The 23317-nt window shown below is 47.4% G+C and overlaps 1 protein-coding gene across 6 annotated transcripts in view; it reads right to left on the bottom strand.

Annotated features, from left to right (window-relative positions):
* Positions 1-477: 477 nt before the first annotated feature.
* THNSL2 (threonine synthase like 2) overlaps positions 478-23317 on the bottom strand; it is a 38333-nt gene continuing 15493 nt past the window's right edge. For 3 of the 6 annotated variants that reach the window (XM_048510633.1, XM_048510629.1, XM_048510634.1), the window contains exons 4-9: positions 22654-22806; positions 21322-21552; positions 9628-9776; positions 5856-5981; positions 4351-4502; positions 478-1134 (exon numbers count right to left, since the gene is read on the bottom strand). In XM_048510633.1, the coding sequence (XP_048366590.1) occupies positions 924-1134; positions 4351-4502; positions 5856-5981; positions 9628-9776; positions 21322-21552; positions 22654-22806 (1022 nt within the window). In that variant the 3' untranslated portion in view covers positions 478-923. Of the gene's footprint in view, positions 1135-2276; positions 2419-4110; positions 4251-4350; positions 4503-5855; positions 5982-9627; positions 9777-21321; positions 21553-22653; positions 22807-23317 lie in introns of those variants that run through there. The other 3 variants (XR_007245735.1, XM_048510632.1, XM_048510630.1) reach the window with 3 other exon arrangements.

The following is a 23317-nucleotide window of genomic DNA, read 5'->3' as shown; positions in this document are numbered from 1 at the left end:
GTGACCCCCACTCACTCAGCAAGGTGGGCCTCAGGACCACTGGAGCCCTCACAAAACCATGGCAACCCCCACAGGGGGATACCCCCCTCCCCGCCCCCCTCCCTTGGAGACAGACTGTTTGGGGAATTGTTTCTATTTCATTTCCAAGGCAGCCCAGCCTGCTTGCCAATGGGATTCCACAGATCCAGAAATATCCAAATATGAAAAAATCAGATGTGGAAACATTTGCAATATTCTGAATGGGTCCAAACCAAAACTGCACACCCCTGTGAGTGAGACTTGGCTGTGTGCTCCTTCTGCCCACCTCTCCTTACTGTAATTCATTTCAAACACTGGCCACAAGAGAGCTTGTGTGGATGATTTCACAGTGACGATCCAGCTAAGCACCAGCCCAGAACTGTTTCAAATAGGGCAAAACCTAGGCTGCCCTGCCCTCTTGTGGACACCCGTACAGCAAAGAAATAGTCAATAGAAATGTCAGTTGTTACTGTTTCAAAGCATTCATTGTAATTTACTTCAGCAACTGGCACAATTTCCATGCACGCAGGTCAGTCAGAAAAAGCCTTCTATTGATATCAGGGGAGACCTGGAGATTTGAAGAGAACTTATAAATGTTCCCATCTTGGAAAATAAAAGAAGGAGCCCCTACAGAGTCAGTTTTAAAGGTATGACCCAGGTAAACAGTTTATGCTCCTGAGTCCAATAATACGAACCATATGTTGCTTCTCTTCAGGATCAAAGACTCGCGTTGCACATCACTTTTGAACAATGTTATAAACAAACTTTGCTATGAGAGAATTCTACCCAACAGCTAACGAAGAAGAACACGCAACTCCATGATCCAGCACACCAGGTAGCTGTGCATCTTGCCCGGGACGAACAGACGTTGACGAGGCAACTGCTCGGGTCATTCCTGCAAATGATCAGCTGAAGACCCCGGATCTTTGCTCGGCAGCTGCCTCTATCTGTTGCCGCAGCATTTCTGTCCAGTCTTCACCTTGGCTCAGAGTTCTGGACCGGGTCTCCATCTCCTCCAGAGCACTGATCTCCGGTGAGATTTCAGGGGTGAGACGAGCTTTAAGGACAGCTTCCTTGAACTTGACAGAAGAGGCAGGAGCCAAACAGCATCGGGGCCTGGAGAGAGAGAGAGAGGAGAGAGGCCTGTGGGGTCCCAGCCAGCAGCCCTGAAAGGGGGAATTGTGGATCGTTTCAGTTAGACCACCCCAGGTGGCTGAGGATGACACAGGCCCGTATGAAAAGCCCCTCTCCTCTCAGGGAGGCGTGGCAAGACGTCTGACCTGAAGCATCCAGGGGCAATTTCCTGCTTGAAGCGCTGCAGGGCAGAGTCTTCTTTATCCTGACAGGGGACTTGTGCTTCAACGGGGCCACAGCACACGCGGCAGAGAGAGCAGCCCCTTCCCAGTTGTGAGTTCCTCCGTTCCTGCACACGCAGCGCCTGCTCTGGGCGAGGGCATCAGCCTGTGCTGCTGCTGCTGCTGCTGCCGCCCCAAGGGAAGGCTGAACCCCCTTTTCCACACGTGCCTCAGCCCCAATTGGAATCACACAGCCAGGAATTGAGACAATCTTGCACAGCATGGGGCCCCCAAACCCAACCTGTGTACACTATCGTGTGAATGGACCAGCTGACACTATACACCATGAAGGTCAAACGCACCTGTATCCCGCAGCCACAATTTCCCCTCATCTGACCCAGCTGAAGATGTTCTTTTGTTCAGTAGTTGTCCTTTTCCTGCATACTGTGTGCTATTTGGGGATGGGGGAGGGCTGACAAGCTGAGACAAACTCAACAAAACTGATACCGGTGGAGGCAAAGGTCCGATTCAGGAACTGGGATGTCTCTGTTCCTAATGTGGCTGCACAACTTGTCAGAGCAGGTTTGTACCTTGGGGTGGGCCTGGACCCAGGACTCCTGTTGGACAAAGAGGTGGGAGTGGTGGCCAGGGGTGCCTTGCTTGAAGCTGTCCTTCAGCTGATGAACCAGAAAAGATCTTGCCACTGTGGTGCATCTCACTTAGACTACTGCAACATGATCTACATGGGCCTGCCCTTGAAGAGCACACAGAAACTATGTTTGCTACAGGATGCTGTGGCCAGAATATTACCTGGAGTTGTTCAAAAAGACCACATCAACACAGTCTTGTCCCACCTACACCGGTTCCCAATTTGGTTCAAGGAGCTGGTATAAAACTTTCAAGATAATAAAATGTGGGCTAGACAAGGCCAGTGTTGGGTAGCTCTGTAAATGGTCCACTCACCCAAAGGCTGCTCATCAATCGCTCATCTTTATCCTGGAGAGAAGTGAAAAGTGGGGAGCCGCAGGGTTCTGTCCCGGGCCCAGTACCACGTAATATTTTTTATAAATGACATATTATGGAAGAGAGGACCTGCTGATCAAATCTGCAGATGACACCAAAATAGGAGGGGAAGCAAATCATCTTGAAAGATCAGAGAGCTGGGCCAAAACTGACAAAATAAATTTCAACAGAGATAAATGTAAAATTCTTCACTTAGGCAGAAAAAATGAAATGCACAGAAATGCACCCTGGCTTGACAGCAGTACAAGTGAACGGGATCTGGGAGTCTGAGTAGGCCACAAGCTGAACGTAAGACAACAGTGTGTTGTGGCAGCTAAAAAAGCCAATGCAATTCCAGGCTGCATCCATTGGTTAGTGTCTAGGTCAAGGGAAGTAATAGTACCACTCTATTGTGCACTGATCAGACCTCATCTAGAATATTGGGTCCAGTACTGGGCACAATTCAAGGATAATAAACATAAGCTGGAGAATGTCCAGAGGAGAGTGACCAAAATGGTAAAGGTTGAGAATCCATTCCCTATGAGAAGATTCTTAAGCAGCTATGTTTAGTCTGAAGAAGAGAAGGTTAAGAGGTGACATGATAGCCATGTTTAAATATCTGAAGGGATGCTATGTCGAAGAGGGAGCAAGTTGGATTTCTGCTGTCCAGAGACGAGGACAATGAATTCAAAGTGCAGGAAAAGAGATTCCACCTAAACACTACGAAGAACTTCCTGACAGTCAGGGCTGTTCGGCAGTGGAACTCACTGCCTCACAGCGTGGTGGAATCATCTTCTTTGGAGGTTTTTGAATGGAGGCTGGGTGGCCATCCGTCAGGAGTGCTTTGACTGTGTCTTCCTGCAGGGCAGGGGGTTGGACTTGATGGTCCTTGTAGTCTCTTCCAACTCTGATTCTATGATTCCTCATTTTAGTTTCTGATTAGACATGCCTGCCACAAATGAACATGCGGATCTTTTTATAAGGTTGGACTTGATGGCCATTTTATGATTCTATACCCTACACAGCTTGGAGACCGTGTACTTGAAGGACCATTTATTCCCACAGGAAGCAACCCAATCATTCTGGTCATCATCAAGGGTTATATTCTGAGTGCCCCCCCCCCCCGAGGCCAAACAGGCAGGCAACCTCCAAAGAGCCACCTTAGCCACAGCGCCAACACTTTGGAACTCCCTCTCCCAGGAGACGCATCTGTCCCCCTCAGAGGCTTTCCTCCGACGATGGGTGAAGATGTCTTGTTCTGTCTGGTGTTCCCCACTGACGGCCACTGGCCTTTCCCCTTTGTTTGTGGGCCGGCACATTTGTGTTAATATGTTTCATTTAATTTCTTGAACTATTTTATGTTATTTTCACCCCACGTTCACACTATCTTGACCTTTTGCTGCTGTGAGTATCTGGAGTGGGGCGAAAGGCGGCACACAAGTGTTTTAAATTTAAAAAAATAGATAACCCGACCCTGGATGTCACCAGTGCCTGGAGAACGACAGCAAAGCTCTCTCTGCACAGCTGGGGGACAAACTTAAAAGGTTGGGGGGAAGTGCCTCAAGCCCCACATGATACCTGGCCATCTGCACTGAAGTCTCCATCCAATGGCAGGCCAGAGCTGTGGCCCTCTTCCATACGGCATCATGCTCAGAACAGCCTGACTATGCCTTTCTTGGGTCACTGAGCCACTCCCGCCCAGGACGTTTCAAGTCCTTGCGGAGGCCGTGATCAGCTCCATAGGCTGGTGTGTGATCTCCCCACCCCCCACCCCCGCCAGCAGCCCCACTCCACCCTTCAGATGAGAAAAGAAACAGAGAAGGATATGCTGACCCGCAGCAGCTCCCAGGTCTGGCTCAGTCTGTGTCCATCCAAGTCCCCAGAACAGAATGCTCAGAGTCACTGGGCAGGCGGGATGCCCCTCGGGTGCAGAAGCTGCGGAGGGTGAGCAGCGGATCGAACACTTGAGCTGCATCCTCTGCCCTAGAATCAGCATCTTCCCTGCTACACCTGTCAGCTTCTGCAGGGAACTCACCTGCTGGAATGATGGCCGGGGAATCTGTAATGGTAGCTGACAGCCACGGCTGAATGTGGGCACAAGAGGTACCCGTTCTCTTCCCAGCAGTCCCTCATGGTCTGGAGAACTTCTTCATCTGAGAATGAGGATGTTTTCAGCACTTCAGAAAGCTGCAACCAGAAAAAGAAATGTTGCACTGTGCCTTAGTAGACCGTGGGATCATATATGAAAGTATCAGGTGAAGGAGCTGTGAATCAGGTGCTCTCCTGCAGACGGGGGTGGGGATGGGTTTTTCCTCTGCTATAAACCTACTATAACAATTTCTACCCTGGCCTGGATAGCCTAGGCCAGCCCAACCTCACCCGATCTCAGAAGCTCAGCAGGGCTGACTCTGCGTCGTATCTAGATGGGAGGCTGCTGCCAAGGAGGCCCAAATTCACCAGGCAGGGGCAGCCCCTGGCAAACCACCTCTGCCTGTCTCTTGCCTTGAGATACGACAGGGCTGCCATAACTGGGCTGTGCCTTGACATGCATCTCAGTATTCCAGATGAAGAGCCCTGCTTTTCTGCCCCGTCAGGAGTGTCAAAGCAGCCTTCCCTTTCCCTCCCTCAACGGACACCTTGTGAGGCAGGTGGGGCTGAGAGAGTTCAGAGAGAACTGCGACTGGCCCCAGCCCACCCAGCAGGCTTCATGGGGAGGAGCAGGGAAACAAACCTGGTTCACCAGATGAGAGCCGGCCACTCATGTGGAGGAGTGGGGAATCATATCCAGTCCTCTCCAGATTAGAGTCTATCACTCCACCACACTTACTCACTTAAAAAAACACCCTGAAAAATCCCCTGGGGGAGACGACTGGGGGTGAGGAGGCAGAGGCGGGGGACTTACTCCCAGGTAGGACTGCGCCCCTACAGTGTAATATTATGCATGTATGATGAGTCCCATTTTTTTTCGATAGAGATTAGACACACATTAGGTTGAATTGCAAGGCGCTTCTTGAGTCCACAATTGACTGAGAAATGGACTCAGGCAAGTGGCCACCGTAATCTTTCACTTTGGGCAGTTTTTAACTTGGCTGAGGGGAGGGTAGAGTAAAGAAAGGAGAGAAAAGGCTGGCCCAGGCGCCCCCCACCCGGAGTCCCTGGCCGTTATACTTCCAGAGCCCAGCCCACCCTGCCCCCAATCTGAACTGCCAATCAGGATGGATGAGGGTAGCGAGAGAGCCAGGGATACAGTGGTTAAGAGCAGGGGGACTCTAATCTTAAGCACCAGGTTTGATTCCCCACTCCTCCACTTAAACAACAGACCAGATTTGTTTCCCCGCTCCTGCATCCCTGCTGGGTGACCTTGGGCCAGTCACAGCTCTTCGGAACTCTCTCAGCCCCACCTGCCTCACCAGGTGTCCGTTAGGAAGGGAAAAGGGGTCTGTCTGCTACCTTGAGTCTCCTTACAGGAGAGAAAGGTGGGATATAAATCCAAACTCCTCTTCTCCTTTTTTTGGAGCCACTAAAGGAAAACAGACTCACCTTCTTTTGCAACTTGTCTGGAAGTCTGACTTTTTTAGTAGTATAAAATTCTTCCATTAAGCTTTTTACTAAATTGCTATCTGAGCCAGAAAGTAGCCAAAAGATCCTCTCCATATTGTAAGGTTCCTAAAAGTGGGGAAAAGGCAAAACACAGCAGAGGTATACCCTTTTTTTGTTTACTTAGATTTATTTAAACATTTATATCCCACTTTTTCTCTTGGTGAAGGAGCCACGAGGGGTAGTGGTTAAGTGCTTGCATTGCCACTCAAAAGGTCAGGAGTAGAGTTGGCGGATCGGATCTGGCCGAACTGCAGTTCGGCCGAGATCCGCCAGTTCGGAGAGTTTCAGACCGCCAAGGGTCCGACCCTGCCCTCTCCGATCTATGCCTGATCCGAAAGCCAGTAGTTCGGATAGGGCCCTTCCCCGCCAGCAGCCGAGCTTGCCGAGAGGGGAAAAAACTTCAAAGAAGCAGGCAGGCGGCGGCAGGCGGCGGCACCCTCCGCAGCCGCTTCCTTCCATCCGGAAGGATTGCGGTGGGGGGGAGACAAAAAAACCACCCCCTCCGGCGGCGGCGGCTTGGAAGCTGCCTGCAGGGGTGGCAAGCCACCCCCTTCCCTCCCCCAAAGTCGCCCTTGCGGGCAGCTGCCAAGCCCCGATCCGATCGGGGCTTGGAAGCTGCCTGCAGGGGTGGGCAAGCGTGGTAGGGGAGGGCCGATGGGTGCTTGGACTGGAGTCCAAGAAGAAGAAGAAGAAGAAGAGTTTTGGATTCATATCCCCCCTTTCTCTCCTGTAGGAGACTCAAAGGGGCTTACAATCTCCTTGCCCTTCCCCCCTCACAACAAACACCCTGTGAGGTGGGTGGGGCTGAGAGAGCTCCGGAAAGCTGTGACTAGCCCAAGGTCACCCAGCTGGCGTGTGTGGGAGTGCACAGGCTAACCTGAATTCCCCAGATAAGCCTCCACAGCTCAGGTGGCAGAACTGGGAATCAAACCTGGTTCCTCCAGATTAGATACACGAGCTCTTAACCTCCCACGCCACTGCTGCTCCTTGCACCCATCGGCCTTCCCCCGCCACGCTAGCCACCCCCTTCCCTCCCCCTTTACTATCTATGTTTGATATGTTGACAGTTTTAAAATATTGGCTGAGATCTGTAATAATTTGCTTACAAAAATAAGTCTCTTGTGATTATAAATGGCAAGGGAGGATGTCCAACATAACTGTGAAGCACTATTTTCCATTTTGAAATGGAAGTTTTAGTATACATGTGCCCTTAATCACAGTCATTTATTCTGATCTATCAGTACAACCTGTGCACCTTTCTGGATTAGAAGTCAACAAAAAGATGTCATGTGGAGGTAAACCTAAACTGCTTCAGCACTTCACTGCAAGCATGAGCAAAGAAACCTAACATGGTTGAGCCATATTAAAAAAGGTCTGTCATCTGGGAAGGTATTTTTGTTTTTTCCAGTGCTACAGCATAACAGAAATGATCTGTGCCTACTTTTCCTTCCCTTAACAGAGATCTCTATTTATTTCCCCTGTGAACAATGAATCTGACAAAAAGCAGCATGTTGTGCATCCAATCTAGAAATGCCTCTACTGGAAACCATGATTCCATCCTGCATTTCCAAAGTGACTCATTCTTACTGCTGCAGGGCTAAAATAAACCTCTATGTGCCATCTCCTAATTGAGAAAATAGCTGCTGGTGTGAGTCTCCTTAAAGGAACCAGCCAGCTTGGCTAAAGTGTACGTGGAAGGGGCAAATTCTGTGGGCATCCATTGGAATGTGAACCTGATGTACACAGAACTAATCCCCAGCCACGCAAAGTTCATCAAAGTTTGCTGGTTCCTTTCAGGACCCTCAAACAGGTGGTCCATTATCACCCATTGACTCCCATTGGAAAATATGGGTGATAATGGGCCACCTGTTTGTGGGGCCATAACCTGGGCCCCCCTGAACCAAACTGCACCAAACATGGGGTGCATGATCAGAACAGTGTCTTGAAGACACTCTGAAAGTTTGGGGATGATACCTTTAAAAATGCGCCCCCTGCAGGCACCCCAGGAATTCCCCCATTGAAAGCAATTGGAAAAATTCAATGCAAACCACAGAATCTTGGGCAAAAATCCTGGGGTGCCTGCAGGGGGCGCATTTTTAAAGGTATCTGCATGGAAATGTCAGGGTATCTTCAGAATACTGTTCTGATCATGCACCCCAAGTTTGGTGCAGTTTGGTTCAGGGGGCCCCAAGTTATGGACCCTCAAAGATAGCCCCTATATTCAATTGGCTCCCATTGGAAACAATGGGTGATTTGGGCTATCTTTGAGGGTCCATAACTTAGGCCCCCCTGAACCAAATTGCACCAAACTTGGGGTGCATGAGCAGAACAGTATTCCAAAGATTCCCTGCAATTTTCATGCAGATACCTTTAAAATGCACCCCCTGCAGGCCAAAATGGGGAAAATCAGCAAAAAAATAAAAAAGCATCTGAGAATCTTGGAAATTCGGGTGTATCCGAGCCTGGTAGGCTCAGATATGGGGGGGATCCGACCCCATACATCCGAATTGGGCCCGAATCCAAACCGGGGCCGAATTTTTTTCTCATTTACCAACCCTAGTCAGGAGTTCGAGCCTCCTGTGGGTCAGATATCCTGGCAGCTGGCTCATGATCAACACAGCCATCCATCCATTCCTTGGTCGGTAAATGAGTACCTAGCTAATAGCTAGGGGGTAAAGAATAGCTGGGGAAAGCAATGGCAAACTACCCCACAAAAACGGCTTGCCTATGAAACCGTTGCTTGCAGTGGTACTCCAGGGTCGAACACGACTGAAGGGGAAACTTTACCTTTTTTTACTTTTCTCTTGGTACCAGGTAGCTTTTCCAAAAGAGGCTTGCGGTGGAGGCTGCGTATATTTCTTTACCTTATTTATACCTCTTCTGCCTCCTCGCTGGAGACCCAAAGCAGCTCCTCTCTCCTAGTTTATCCTCACAACAAGAGTGTTTGACTGGCCCAAAGTATTCAGAGTGGGGATTTAATCCAGGATCTCCCAGATCCAGACTCATCACTGGGCAGGAGGAAAGGCGGAACCTGATCAAGCTCCTGAGAGCTCGTAAATGTCTGCTGGGGGAGATTGGGGGGGGGGGGATGACATTTCCACATTGTTCCCTCCTTGCCATGATTTCTCATAACTTTGTTTACCTTATGCTACCAAGTGTTAAGGTATTTCTGTGTATTTTAGTGAATTCTAAAGGACTTGCAAACTTTCAAGGAGTCTGCCTGAAATGTGCTTCTCTGGAGTCTTCCATTCATTCATTTTTTGAAGCGCACCATCCACACTTGCAAGGCACACTAGCATGTCCTGGTCCACAAAGGGGGAGCAGCTGCTTCCAGGCCACAGAAACTGGGGTCCAGAGGAAAGGCTGCCTCCTTCTCTGGGACAGTGGGAAAGGGTCAGGAAATCCAGTCCGGGATGCCAAGTGAGACCCACGATGATGTAGTGGTTAGAATGCTGCGGTGCATCTGGGAAATGCACGGTCAAATCCCTGCTCTCCTGTGAAAGCTCACTAGGTGATGTTGGGCCAGCCGCATATCCCCAGAATGGTCTACCCAACAAGACTGTTGTTGTGAACAGACAATGGGAGGTCAATATTGTCTGATGCTTCAGGTCCCCACTGGGGAGAAAAGCAAAATAAGAATAAAATCCACATGAATGAATTTCTCTCGTACCAAGTGGAAGGAAATACAGCCTCCGGTAAATCAGAGGTTTACCTGAATGTCCATGGCTGAAGCTAGAGTGGACATCCTCCTGCCAGAGACTGAGAAATCTCCATGCCGAGCAGTTCTGTGCACGATGTCATTGCTGTTGACCACAGCCACAAGTTCAATGGGGAGTCCCATTTTTTGTGCAATAAATCCAGCTAAACCAAAAAAGAATAATTAAAATTTTATGGCCTAAACTTTACACAAAAGAGAACCATAAACATTTTATGGCAATATTACAATGCAACAGCAATAAATACCTGAACACCCACCTGCCCCCAGGAGCTCCACAAGTCAGAATGACCCGCTGCTTACTCTGAATGGTTGTTCGTTGACTGCTCATCAGTTCATGCACACTGGTGGTGCTCACATGCATGTTGTGAGGTGATTCAAAAGCCTCTACAACCAGCTCTGAGGTATGAAAATCATCTCCCATCAGAGACGCAGTATTCAGAAATCATGTCTTCTTGCTCAAGCCCTAAGCAGATGACATGATCACCACAGGTTCTCCCAGCCCTACTCAGATCTTCGTAGAGTCAGCTGGTAGACTAAGTTCCCGAGCATGTCGGAGCCCAGTTCACTTCAGGACCACAGCATGGGGGGGGGGGCAAGGGGGCACAGCCTCTGCCCACACCATTTGCCTGAAATGGCCCCATGGGGTGTGTTATCTGCCCTGTTGAAGGGGTGGCCAGATGAAGCTGGTGCTTTGGCAATATCCTCCAGCCTACTAGGTTTAAGGTATGTCTTGGTCCCAGACCCTGCCAGGATGTTAAGGCAGGAGATTTGGACCCCTCAGCAAAGTTAGGTATTGGCTACGTAGTGAGGCTGGATCAGGATGTCAACTGTGCAGTTCCTATCCACTTTTCCAATGACCACATTTATTTATTTATTCGATTTGGTAAACCGCCCTATCCCCAAAGGGCTCAGGGTGGTGCACAACAAACAACAATACAATAAAACAAATTGAATAAATGAGAAGAGGAAACATGCCCAATTCCCATCCTGACCCCCAGAGAAGAAAAGAGCTGCCGAGATTTGCCCTGAAGCAAAATCCGATGCTTTGTGTGGCCGGAAGTGGTGAAGAGATCTAGGTTTGCCTCAGTGATGGAAGGTCAGTTGCAACCAAGTATCATTCAGGAGCCGCTGGTGCGCAACAGCCCCTCAGTGGCTGACAGGGTTCTCCAGAGCATTGTGCTCTTGTGCCACATGGATGACCATCAGGGTATACTTGATGCAGGTCTTCCACAGACCACACAGTAAAGCAACAGGAGCAGTGCTACCTTGCTTCTTTATGTAGTACAGGATGGCTGTGCTGTCTGTAGCCACCTGGACTACCTTGCCCTTAAGCCTGGGGTGGGAACACAAAGCAATCTGTCCACAGCCAGGAGCTCCAGGGGTCATCTTTCTTGTAGTGATCAGGGCTGACTAACAGCAATGCCCCAGCGGACATCCGCAGTGAACAGTGAATCCTCCATTGTGAGCATCACCAAAGGAGGCAGTGATGAAAACAGGACCCTGTGGCCCAGTTGATGACAGCAAGCCCCCCAGAGGAGAATTTCAAGCCGCTCTGATGGAATGTGAAGGGACATATTTCAATAGTCCTGCTTAGGTTGGAAATGATGGTGAAACTGACAATACATGGCAGGAATTAAGTTAAAAATAATTTCTTTGAATGTTAATGGGTTAAATTCTGGCTTTAAAAGAAACAAGTTATCCAGATTTATAAAAAAAAGAACAGGTAGATGTTGTTTGTTTACAAGAGACACATAAAAAGGGGCAGACAGGAATGTTTTATTGAAAATATCAGGCTGGAAGATCATTGGGGAAGCTAGATCTAATGTTAAAAAAATGGGTTGGCAATTTTAATAAAAGAAACCTTAGATTTTCAGTTACAAGAAGTATTTACTGATCAAAATGGGAGATTGGTGATAATTAAAGCAAAGATTCATGGCTTTCAGACAACATTGATGAATGTATATGTACCTAATAAAAAACAAAAACGATTCATGGAAAAACAGTTTTAAAAACTTCAGGAGATATTTTCAGGAGATAATGGGAGACTGTAACATGGATCTAAGAGAGAATGACATGTTAAGAAAATGGAATATTACAAATATATATAATGAATTGAATAAACCTAATCAGCCAACCTATTTCTCTAATAGACATAAAAATTTTACATACATAGATTATGTTTTTATAAATAATTTAAGTAATTTACAGAGTGTAGAAATAGAAACCCATAAAGAATGGATTTCAGACCATGCCCCGCTGGTAGCCACGTTCAGGATGAAAGGAGAATTAAAACAGTATAGATGGAGATATAATAACATGATATGGAAAGGTGAAAAAGAAAAAAGAGACTTATTTGAAAAGATAAAATATTATTTTTTAGAAAATAAAGACTCAGTGACAGAGGATGTTTTATGGGATGCCTCAAAAGCTGTAGTTAGAGGTTATTGCCTGGCCAGAGAAGTTAGATGGAAAAAAGAAATAAATAGTGAAAGGATTAAATTAGTAGAAGAGATAAGACAGAGAAGAATCAAACTCCATGCCAAATATGATGAAAAGACAAAAAATGAAATAAGACGATTGCAATTCAAGATAGAGGAAATAGATAAAATGGATTTATGGAAAAAAGAAATTTTGGTTAAAAATTAGTTTCAAAGGGCTAATATACACTCAACTAAATGGCTAGCCAATTATTTGAAGAAAAGGAAAGAGAAACAAAGAGTGAGAATGTTAAAAGATGAGAAAAACCAGGATATAACAGATAATAAATTAATAAGGAAATTTGAGGAATGTTATCAACAACTATTTAGTTGTGAGCAAAATGCAAATTATGATGAGAAAATGAATAAAACTATTTCCTCAGAAGAAAGGGATTATATAAAAGAACCAATAACACAGGAGGAAATAACAAGAGTTGTTAAAGAGCTGAAGAATAATAAATCCCTGGGGATGGATGGGTTTACAGCCAAATATTATAAGGAAATGGCAGAGATTTTAGTTCCAGAGCTTCAAATATTATTTAATAAAATTCTACAAGGTCAGAGAATTCCAGAGTCATGGAGGGAGACGGAGATAATAACAATTTTAAACCCAGGTCGGAATGCAAATTATGTAGAATCATATAGACAAATAAGTTTACTAAATCAAGATTATAAAATATTCGCAAAAATATTGTTGAATAGAATAATATACTTCCAAAGATAATTGCACAAGGCCAATAAGGGTTTGTAACAGGGAGAGATATAAGTCATCCAATAAGAAATGTTTTGAATGTAATAGAACATGGAAAGACTAAAAAATATGCAATGATAAAACGATGTATATAAAGCATTTGACACAGCAGGACATGAGTACCTTTTTACAACCTTACATAATTTTGGATTTGGTGAAGGATTTATAGGAATATTAAAAGAATTATATAAGAATGGTAAGGCACAGATAAGAGTAAATGAAGGCTTGTCAGACGTGGTAAACATTGGAAAGGGCGCTAAACAGGGTTGTCTATTGTCTCCGTCCCTGTTTGTAATGGCAATGGAGTTTCTGGCTGACAGAATTAGAAACAATGGAAGGATAAAAGTAAATCAAGAATAAAAGTAAATCAAGAATAAAAGTAAATCAAGAAAAAATAAGAATAAATTTGTTTGAAGATGATGTATTAGTGAGAACAACTTACCCAGAAGATACAATGAGAGAGTTGAAAATAATTTTAGAAGATTTTAAAAAATATTTGGGGTTAATTGTTAATATGGACAAAACGGAAATATTGGGAGTAAATATTGAACAAAACAGTTTGATAAAAAGTTATTGAAGAAGATTATTAAATATTTAGGCATCACGATAACTCATAGAATAGATAAGATGTTTAACTATAATTATGGTGAAAGATGGAAGAAAATACAAAAACTAATTAAAGATTGGGAGACAAAGACCCTATCCATAACGGGGAAAATTAAAGCACTGAAGATGTGTGTAATGCCTAAAATGTTTTCTCTGTTTAGAACATTATCTATTGAGATTAGTAAAAACAATTTGAGGGATGGGATAGGAAATTGAAAGCATGGGTGTTTGATAAAAAAAATGTAAGAGTAATTAATAAAGTAGTATATATGACAAATAAACTTTTGGGATGGGGAATACTGAAAATACAGGAATATTTTGAGGCATTCCAGATAAAATGTTTAATGGATATAAAAGTCAATAATATAGAGAAATTGATAAAGTTTGAAAATGAAGTAAATGAAGGAATAGGTATATATGGAATTCATACAAATGACTATAAAAAAGTAAAACAAAAAGTAATAGATCCAAGAAAGGTTAATATAGAAATATGGGAGAAATGGAGGAGTAAATGGATGCCTGGCATCCTGGACAGTGCACCAGTGGCAAGCATGGTTGGAAGAGCTATTAAAAATTTAAAGGAAAAAGGAATACAGAAAGTGGCTGATTTAATTAAAGAACAGGAAATTATTCCATTACAAAACGTTATAGAAATTGGAGGGAAGGAGAATTGGTTGGTCTTAAGAGGGATTTGGGAAAGATTAAAGAATTTTAGAATAAAAGGTGAATGTATAATGGCACAATGGTTGAAAAGCCATGAAAAAATCAAAAGGAAAGATATTGGGATCAGTTTATAAATATATGATGGAAGACAAGGGATTTATGACGAGAATGTTGAAACAAAAATGGGAGAAAGAAGAACTCTTTGAAAGAATTATAGACAGCATGAATAAGATACAGATAGAAAAATATGTAGAACTGGAGAGAAAGGTATAAATGGTATAGAGCCCCAATACAGCTAGCCTATATGATTAAGGGATTATGCCCAAGATGCTGGCACTGTGGTGAACTGGAAGCATACTACACCCACATGTGGATAGAATGTAAGGAGGTAAAAAAGTTTTGGGGAAATTTTTTGAAGTATATAGAAAAATTAGTAAAAGTTAAAATTGATTTAAATAATGATTTATTAACAGCAGGTATAATTGAAGAAAAAAGGTGAACAGAAGTTATGGATCAATGTACAAAATTAGAGCTGCACATGTGGTGATTGCATGGGGATGGAAAGACAAAAAGAATCTCAAAATGGTTAGAACAAATACAGCTAGAAATTTTTGAGATGATGACAAAAATATGTTATGGCAAGAAAAATTACCTCTGAATTTAGTGATTTTGGCACTAATTTTTGATGCTGTTTACAAAAGAGTATGCTAAAATGTAAACTATGGTTAGTTCCAGCCCACGTATGCCTCACTGTGACCCGACAGCCAAAGATAGCCTTTTTTTGTTTTTGTTAAGCAGGAATTTTCAGTGACAGCCAAAAAATTCTTCAAGCAAGTTCCGCTGCCACATGGGCTCCAAAACAGAAAGTTAAGTTTAAAGTGCTGCACATCGACATTCTCCGTCACAACTTTCAGGCAGAACAGATTCAACAGGATCAGAACCCCTTTAAAAGGCCAACTCCCATGGTGGTCACAGCGTCCCCTGATTTCTGTAAGGAATTCCATAGAAGCAGAAATAAAAGGCTCTTTGGTGAAAAAAAGACCGTTTATTCAGACATCTTAGAAAGCTCAAGTACACGCAGTGGCAGGAATGACACTTCCCGCCAGAAGCACAGGTTATAACTCTATTCATCCCATCCCCCTCCCGGCTTCCCATGGGAACGGAGACCTCATCTCCCGCGCAGAGATAAAGTCTCCGCCGATGAAGCTGGCCCATCGCCAGGGCTGTGGAATGTACTCAAGGTTAGGCTTTACCATCAACACCATTGAAACCTTTACACTCTGCCTCCCTTAAAGAAGACCCCTCCCCCCCAGGTTTATGCGGAAAGGCGCGGTGGAAAGCAGAAATAAGGGTGGGGGCGTCAATATTTTCGGAATAAACCCATTGATTATACCCAGAGGAATATCCCACCCAAGAGACTAAATACTGCAAGCGTTTGCGAATAAAGCGAGAGTCCAGGATGGCGTCAATTTCGTAGTGCTTGTGGCCATCAATAATAGTTGGTGGGGGTCTCTCCGGCGGGTCGTGCAGAGCATCGGGCGGGAGCCTCCTTGAGTAACTGGAATGGAAGACAGGATGAATGTTACTAAGAGAGTTAAGCAAATCCAATCGGGCAGTGACATCATTAATCACTTTAGTAATCTGAAAAGGTCCCACGAATCTTTTGCCCAGCTTGGAAAATCTATGGACGGCTCTGAGATTTTTGGTTGACGAATACACGCGTGCGCCGACACGCAGCGGGACAGCCGAGCGGTGCTCATCCGCTTGCCGCTTTTGGGAGTCCTTAGCCTGTTGTCAGGCGGTTTGGACCGCTTTCCATCCCTACGGCTAGGATGAAATCCCATTGTTGAAACTCTGGAGGATCCAATGCTGTCGCGGGAAGTTGCGGCAACGGCGAGAACGGCGACCAGACACACTTTCACAGGGGGTTTTCTTTGTACTGCTATGAACCGCATTGTTCTAGGCGTCCTCCGCAAACGGAATATGCTCGCGCCAACTGTCTTGGTGGTAGTTGGTGTAACAACGTAAATACTGCTCTAGGGTTCTGTTCGTTCTCTCCGACTCACCGTCACTTTGAGCGTGGTAGGGGGCGGCGACGCCGGGGCGGCCCCCAACAACCCCAAAAACGCCTTCCAGAACTTAGAAATGAATTGGGGGCGGCGGTCGGAGACCACCTTAACGAGAGGCGGAGTGTAGACGGTAAACATGTTGAATGAACAGCCGTGCTAACTTAGGAGCGGAGGGGATGGAAGCACATGGAATAAAATGGGCTTGTTTAGAAAATAAGTCCACCACCACCCACAAGACCGTGTTGCCATGACTTTCGGGCAAATCTGTAATAAAATCCATGGAGATGACTTCCCAAGGGCGGGAGGCCACCGGGAGAGGTTTCAACAGCCCATGGGGCTTTCCCGGAATGGTTTTGGCTTCTGCACAAACAGAGCAACCTTTAATATACGCCTCAATGTCCTTGCGCATTGCGCGCCACCAGAACTGCATTTGCGGGCCAAATGCAGAGTTTTCAGAAAGCCAAAATGTCCAGCCGAGCGGGCATCGTGGCAGGCTTCAAGAACCTGCTTGCGGAGGGGGGGAGGCACGTACCAACACTCCCCGCGCCAAACTCCACTCTCCAAACGCGGTGGGAGTCACTTTCCTCCGCTGGAGGCTCGTGCAGCCCGCCTCCTCGAGTTCCCGCGGGAAAGGAGAGACGAGGCTAGGAATGGGCGGTGAAGGAGGAGTGGGCGTTTGAGATCGGGTGACAGCCAGTCCCAACTGGGAGGGAGAGCAGTGCGTGGAATGTCCCGTAAGGCAGCTTCACCCCTCCTCGGGTGGCCTTGGCAGCGTCAGCCAGTTTATTGGTTTTCCCGGGGAAAAAATGGACTGTGAAAGAGAAACGAGAAAAGAAATCGGCCCAACGGAGTTGTTTTGCGGACATCTTGAGGTGGGAGGAAAGAGCGGCCAGGATTTTGTGAGCCGACCAAACATGAAATGGGTGTTTAGCCCCCTCCAGCCAGTGGCGCCAAGTGGAGAGTGCTACTTTGATGGCTGCAGTCTCTTTATCCCCCACAGTCCAGTTGAGTTCAGCACGGAGAATTTCTTTGATAAATAAGCACCGCGGAACCAGCCTACCATCTTTATTTTTCTGCAACAGGGCTGCCCCAAGCGCTTTGTCCGAGGCATCCACGTGAACCACAAACGGGAGATCTGGGTCAGGGTGCTTTAGGATAGGTTAGGTGGTAAAAGCAGACTTTAAGAGCTGAAAGGCTGTTTGACATTCTTCAGACCAGGAAAGGGGGGCCCCGGGCTTGGCGGACAGTGGATCTTTACCCTTAGTGCGTAAGAGGTCTGTGAGAGGAGAGTCAGTTCAGCGAATTGGGGTATAAAGAATCACGATAGAAATTAGCAAAACCCAGAAAAGATTGGAGTTCTTTGCGGTTGGTGGGGGCAGAGCCATTGGAGGACCGCGTCAATTTTAGCAGGATCCATTTTTAAGCCCTCAGAAGCGAGATCCATTAACCCAAATAGTCAATGGAGGTCTGGTGGAAACAGCATTTGGAGAGTTTGGCAAAGAGAGTTGTTGAGCAAAGCGTTTCAATACCTCCCGAACCAATGCTTCATGCTCTTCTATGGTTTGTGAATAAATTAAAACGTCATCTAAGTATACCACAACTCCCTTGTACAATAAATCATGGAGAACTTCGTTGATGAGGGCCATAAAAGCCCCGGGGGCCCCACTTAACCGAATGGCATTATTAAGTATTCAAACTGTCCAAACTTTGTGTTAAACGCAGTCAAGTGTTCATAGCCTTCAGCAATTCTGACTCTGTAATAAGCTTCTCTCAAGTCCAATTTAGTAAAGATCGCCCTTTGCCCAGTGCATCTAAAAGGTCCTTGATCAAAGGCAAAGGATATTTATTGGACAGGGAGACTGCATTGAGACCTTGATAATCTGTGCAAAGCCGTAAAGACCCATCTTTCTTTTTTACAAAACAAAAGCGGGAGCAAGCGTGTGTGTGTTTGGTAGCCCATACGTATGAACCCTTGGCGAGGTTCTTGTCCAAGAAGGCACGAAGTTCCTTCTCTTCATTGGGACTCATACGGTAGATTCTACCTTTGGGCAGTTGCGCCCCCGGCTGTATACCGATTTTGCAGTCAGTGTCTCTATGGGGTGGCAACTGATCGCATTCTTGCTCCTGAAAAACTCTGGCTAGATCTTGGTGGGCCGGTGGGATGCCAATAGAATGGGGAGCAATCGCTGATGAAGGCAGGGGTGTGTCAGGAGAAGTTGAGTTTCCCCAATTCATGTGTTCACACGCAGGGAGGGTCAGTGAATTCTAAGATCCGTTCTTTCCAAATGAACTTTGGTTCATGTAACAATAACCATGGCATGCCCAAAACTATGGAGTGTTTGGCCACTGGCGCCAAAATAAAACTAATTTTCTCCCAATGGTCGGGCGCCAGAACGGAGGAGAACCGGTTGTGTTTTGAACTGGGCCGGTCCTTCGTTCCCGAGAGCCGGCTGCGTCCATTTGGGTGAATGGTATGGGCTTAGCCAGGGGAATTTGGTCCAGACCTAGCTCCTCTGCCACCTGGGGCCGCATTAAGCAATGGGAGCAGCCAGAATCCACAAGGGCCGAGGCTAGAATGCGAGAATGTGTAACGGGGTTGGCCAGAAAGGCTTGGACGGTAATGGGAGGGGTGCGTGCACGCACGGCGTCAGGGGTCGGACCCATATCCATGGGGGCTGAAGAAAGGCAAACAGCTGCTTCCCCTCCTCTGGAGTCGCCTTCGATGACCGCCTTAGAAGAGCCCGTCGGAGGCGGCCCCGACTTGCGTGGTGGCTTGGCAGATGGGGTGCGCGTGGCTGGAGCGGTTGGGTTTGTTTCTTCGGACAGTTGGCGGCTAGATGACCTGGTCCTCCGCAGTAAAGGCACAATCCCAGTCGGCGACAGCGCTCAGAGGTGGTCTCGGTGGGGCGGCTGGGCTTTGCCTTGGTGGACGCAGTAGCAGGCTTCGGGCGTGGGCGGCCTCCGGCAGCGTATTCCAGCGAGACGCCACCTGGGATCCCAACTGGCTGCAATCAGCAATAGTGCGAGGGACCCGGATCACAAACACCGTTTCACGCGGCTTGCCGTCAACAGCATCTGAGAAGTATTTGCATTTCATGCGTTCAGGCCACACTCAGGAGGGAGTCGAGCAGCCGCCGCACGAAATTCACGGGCAAATTCTGCAAACGGTCGGTTGCCCTGCTGGATAGTTTTGATGGTCGCGGATAGCCTCATTTTCGGCGCCCGGATCTTGGAAGCGCGCTCTCAAGGCTTGGAGGAATGCGGGCACCGTGCGAGAGTCTTCATCTTGTAAATCCAAAAGGGTCACAAACCAGTCGGCTGCTGCCCCATCCAGGACTGAGCCGATGTCCCGTGATCTTTTCGCCAGCTCAGACCCGGTATAAATCATCATAGTCTTCCATGTGGGCATCGAAGTTGCAAAATGAAGTAGGGAAGCTTGGAAGCGGTCCCATCAAAACGGGCAGGTAGCGGGGGCCTATAGTACCCCCTTTCCGCGGCTCTTGGCGCCGGCAGGGGCGGCGGTTGCAGGGGTTGAGCAGGTTGGGCGGGCAGCGGTTGCACAGGGGCCGGGATCGGAGGCGGTATCAGTGCCGGTGCGGCTGGCGTTTGGGTGGCAGGACCCAGCCACGTTGCCCCTCTGGCGCCGGCAGTATCAGTAACAGCATAGACTCCAACTTGGGGCTTCCTGGTCTGCTGCCTCCTCAGTTCCCTCTCCAACGCAGCCAGCTCTTTCTCCTTGCGGGTCAATGCATCCTGGTGCGCATGCAGGGCTGCTTTTTCTCGTTCCAATTTAGCCAGTTCGTCCCGTTTAATAGCTGCAGTAAGCTCACTTTGCGTACGCAAGGCCTGAACGCTTTAGCGTTGCCGCTGTAAATCCAGTCTGGAGTGTTCCAGGACCTTATCATGGACTGACAGATTCTGCGCGATATTGTCGTTGGAGCCGCATCTTTGGCACGGTCCAACTCGAAGTTGGACTTCTTTGCGTTGCTGTTCCCGGTCCCTCTGCAGGTTTCGCTCTTGCTGCAACTGTGCCCGTTCCTCCTCCCATAGCTGGCGTTCACGGGTCCATGCTTCTTGGGCATCTCGCAGTCGGCCCACTTCCTCATCCCAGTTCTCTTTCGATGGGAGAGGGAACAGATCCGGCTGGGAGTGCAGGCTTTCTTCGGACTCTTCCTCGTCTGGAAGCGAGACATCGGAGACACCGTAGCCACCGGTGGCTCCCTGGGGTGCAGCCGCTGACCGGGATCAGGGGGGGTCCGGTCGGGAGACGTGCACGGACACCCCTCCCAATCCCAGGTTTAGTCCCAGTGTCCTTCGGACGGGCCCCAGTGCTGTGCCACGGTGGTTCTTTGGGAGCATCACCAAAATACGAGTCCAGGAATCGTTCAATGGACTCCTGGGTTGCCGCATGAAAGGTGGTCAGGCCCGTCTCCTCCATGACAGGTTGCATCTGAGGTTTGTAATCCATACGAAAACGGGTAGAGATCCGATCCACAGGCGCTCGATCCATAGACAGCGCCCCAAACGACTCATGTAAGTCCCCATGGTCGTCGTCACGTCCCTCGTTCCAACGGAGTAAAGGAAGACTCGTGCTGATATGAGGACGGGAAAGAGTCACCAGCGAGACCCGTTCTCCCGCCGGTTCCTCCAGATCCAGAAGGGAAAGGTCGGAGCCCTCTTTGGGGGGCTACCGCACCTTCCGCAGTAATATTCAACCTCTCCATGCCGAGACACCAGAGGTCCACTGCACTAGGGATATAGATGAATTAGGATTCCTGCCACAATGTAAGGAATTCCATAGAAGCAGAAATAAAAGGCTCTTTGGTGAAAAAAAGACCGTTTATTCAGACATCTTAGAAAGCTCAAGTACACGCAGTGGCAGGAATGACACTTCCCGCCAGAAGCACAGGTTATAACTCTATTCATCCCATCCCCCTCCCGGCTTCCCATGGGAACGGAGACCTCATCTCCCGCGCAGAGATAAAGTCTCCGCCGATGAAGCTGGCCCATCGCCCGGGCTGTGGAATGTACTCAAGGTTAGGCGGCTGCTCTTACCATCAACACCATTGAAACCTTTACAATTTCCCCAGGCCACAGAAATACTGCACTGCATTTCACCAACCTGTGAGATTCCCTCCCCCACCAGTCGGAACAATGATTTCCACAACTGGGAGCGGAGCTGCATCTACGGGAGGAGCACACTGGAAGTAGGCAAAGAAGTAGTGAGCCATCTGCACCAGAATTCTGGACCAGTTGATGGAGTTCAGGCTCATCAGATTGTGTCTCCTGGCAAAATCCTCATCTGCAAATAATTCTTTGATGGGCTCATCAATTTCATCACTGTTTCCATCAGCTGAAGGGGTGGGGAACAGAATTGAGAGAGAGAGAGAGAGAGAGAGAGAGAGAGAGACGGACAAGGCTCCATCAGGGATCAAGGGCTGATGTTGCACCAAGTGCCTGGGGCATGGAAGGGGGTCCTCATCCCACCCCCACCTCCAATCTCTGTGCCCCCCTCCCATTTGTGGCAACACACCAAGATGCGCCCACGTGCACCTGCAGCCGTTTTGGACGAAACAATTCAACAGCCAGCGGGAGGAAAGATCTAGCTTAATCATCTATTTCTGTTGCTTCTGTCAGCACACCAGGTGAATGACTAAAACCAGCACCAGCCCAGGAGATGTTTTGTTGGTTTTGTTTAAACTAAATTTTTCATTTTTAACAAATTTAAATCTTTAGAGGTGGGAGAAAAGTGGGTTACAAATAATTAGCTATCTTCTTTTTTCTTTATCCATTTAGTCGTGTCTGACTCTTGGATACTCTGTAAATCAGTCCCCTCCATGCGTCCTTGTTTGCTGTAGCTATATTAGCTATGTAAAATTAGCTATATTAGCTATATAAATTAGCTATATAAAATAAGAAATGGGTCCGTGTGAAATAATGCTACAGTCGCCAGCCACCCACTGTCTGACCTGGCTCTCACAGAGGCTTGAATGCTGGAAGCACTTGGAAAGCCGTCGCTGGTCTGGAAGGAACCAGTCATGTCTCAAGAACTCACTGCTAGAGTGGGGAAGGAGCACAATAAAAATGTTTCTCAAGATTCATGGAAATCCCCACGAGCAGCAGGGCATGGTGGGTTTTCTGAGGTGGGGGGGGACTTTTATTCCTCATGAACACGAGCCGGAGCCTTTGTATATCAAAGTTGGTCCCGTCTGCTTCAACCGGAAACAGCTCCTCAGGGTCTTGGGCCTTTCATACCACCTTCTTCCTGACCCCTTTCAGTGGAAATGCCAGGAATTGAACCGGGGACCTTCTCAGGCCAAGCAGCTGCTCTATCACTGAGCCACAGCTCCTTTCTTTAACCTGGAATTAGTCTGCAAATACAGCTGCACACCAGACCCCATCTTAGCCATATTCTGCACCAAGAAACACACAAATGTCCACCACCTTCACTCACCAAGAAACACATGGACGTTCTCTTCAACGACTGTTGTCATCTGCAGCTCTTGTACTTGGCTGCAGAGACCACGCGGGAGCAGAACAAAGATGTCCATATTCTTTTCACCTCTGACACTTTCAATTGCTGAGCTGCCAGTGTCTCCTGAAGTCCCTGATTAAAAGGAGGGCTAAATGAACATTAAAAGCTAAACAGAACTCTGAGAAGAACTCAAATACTTCAAGAGAGCAATCGTTGTCCCCCTCACCCTCTTCTTCTCCAGACTAAACATTCCCAAGTCCCTTGGCCTTTCCCAGGAGGACTTGGTCTCCAGGCCCCAATCATCCTCATCACTCTCCTCTGCACCCACTCCCTTCTGTTCACATCCTTTGTGAAGTGAGGCCTCCAGAACTGCACATAATACTCCAGTGTGGTCTGACCAGTCCAGTGTACAGCAAGACTGTGACATCTTGTGATTGTCAGACTCTCGAACGTGGAAATAACAGAGACCATAAGAAAGTCCAAAAGAAGTTTATTCCAGGTGATACAAAGAATAACAATGTAAAGTAGGATCTCAGCTAGAGAGATCAGATCCAGGACCTATATCCTTTAAACCTCCCCACCCCCCATTTCGCCCCACACCAAATGTCCACTACAGTTTCTACTACAACGACACTACAAAACT

The sequence above is a fragment of the Sphaerodactylus townsendi genome, linkage group LG11 (assembly GCF_021028975.2).
Source record: "Sphaerodactylus townsendi isolate TG3544 linkage group LG11, MPM_Stown_v2.3, whole genome shotgun sequence".
In the NCBI taxonomy this organism is placed as follows: domain Eukaryota; kingdom Metazoa; phylum Chordata; class Lepidosauria; order Squamata; family Sphaerodactylidae; genus Sphaerodactylus; species Sphaerodactylus townsendi.
Note: the sequence above shows the minus strand (reverse complement) of the source record. Positions and strands in the feature narration are given on the sequence as shown.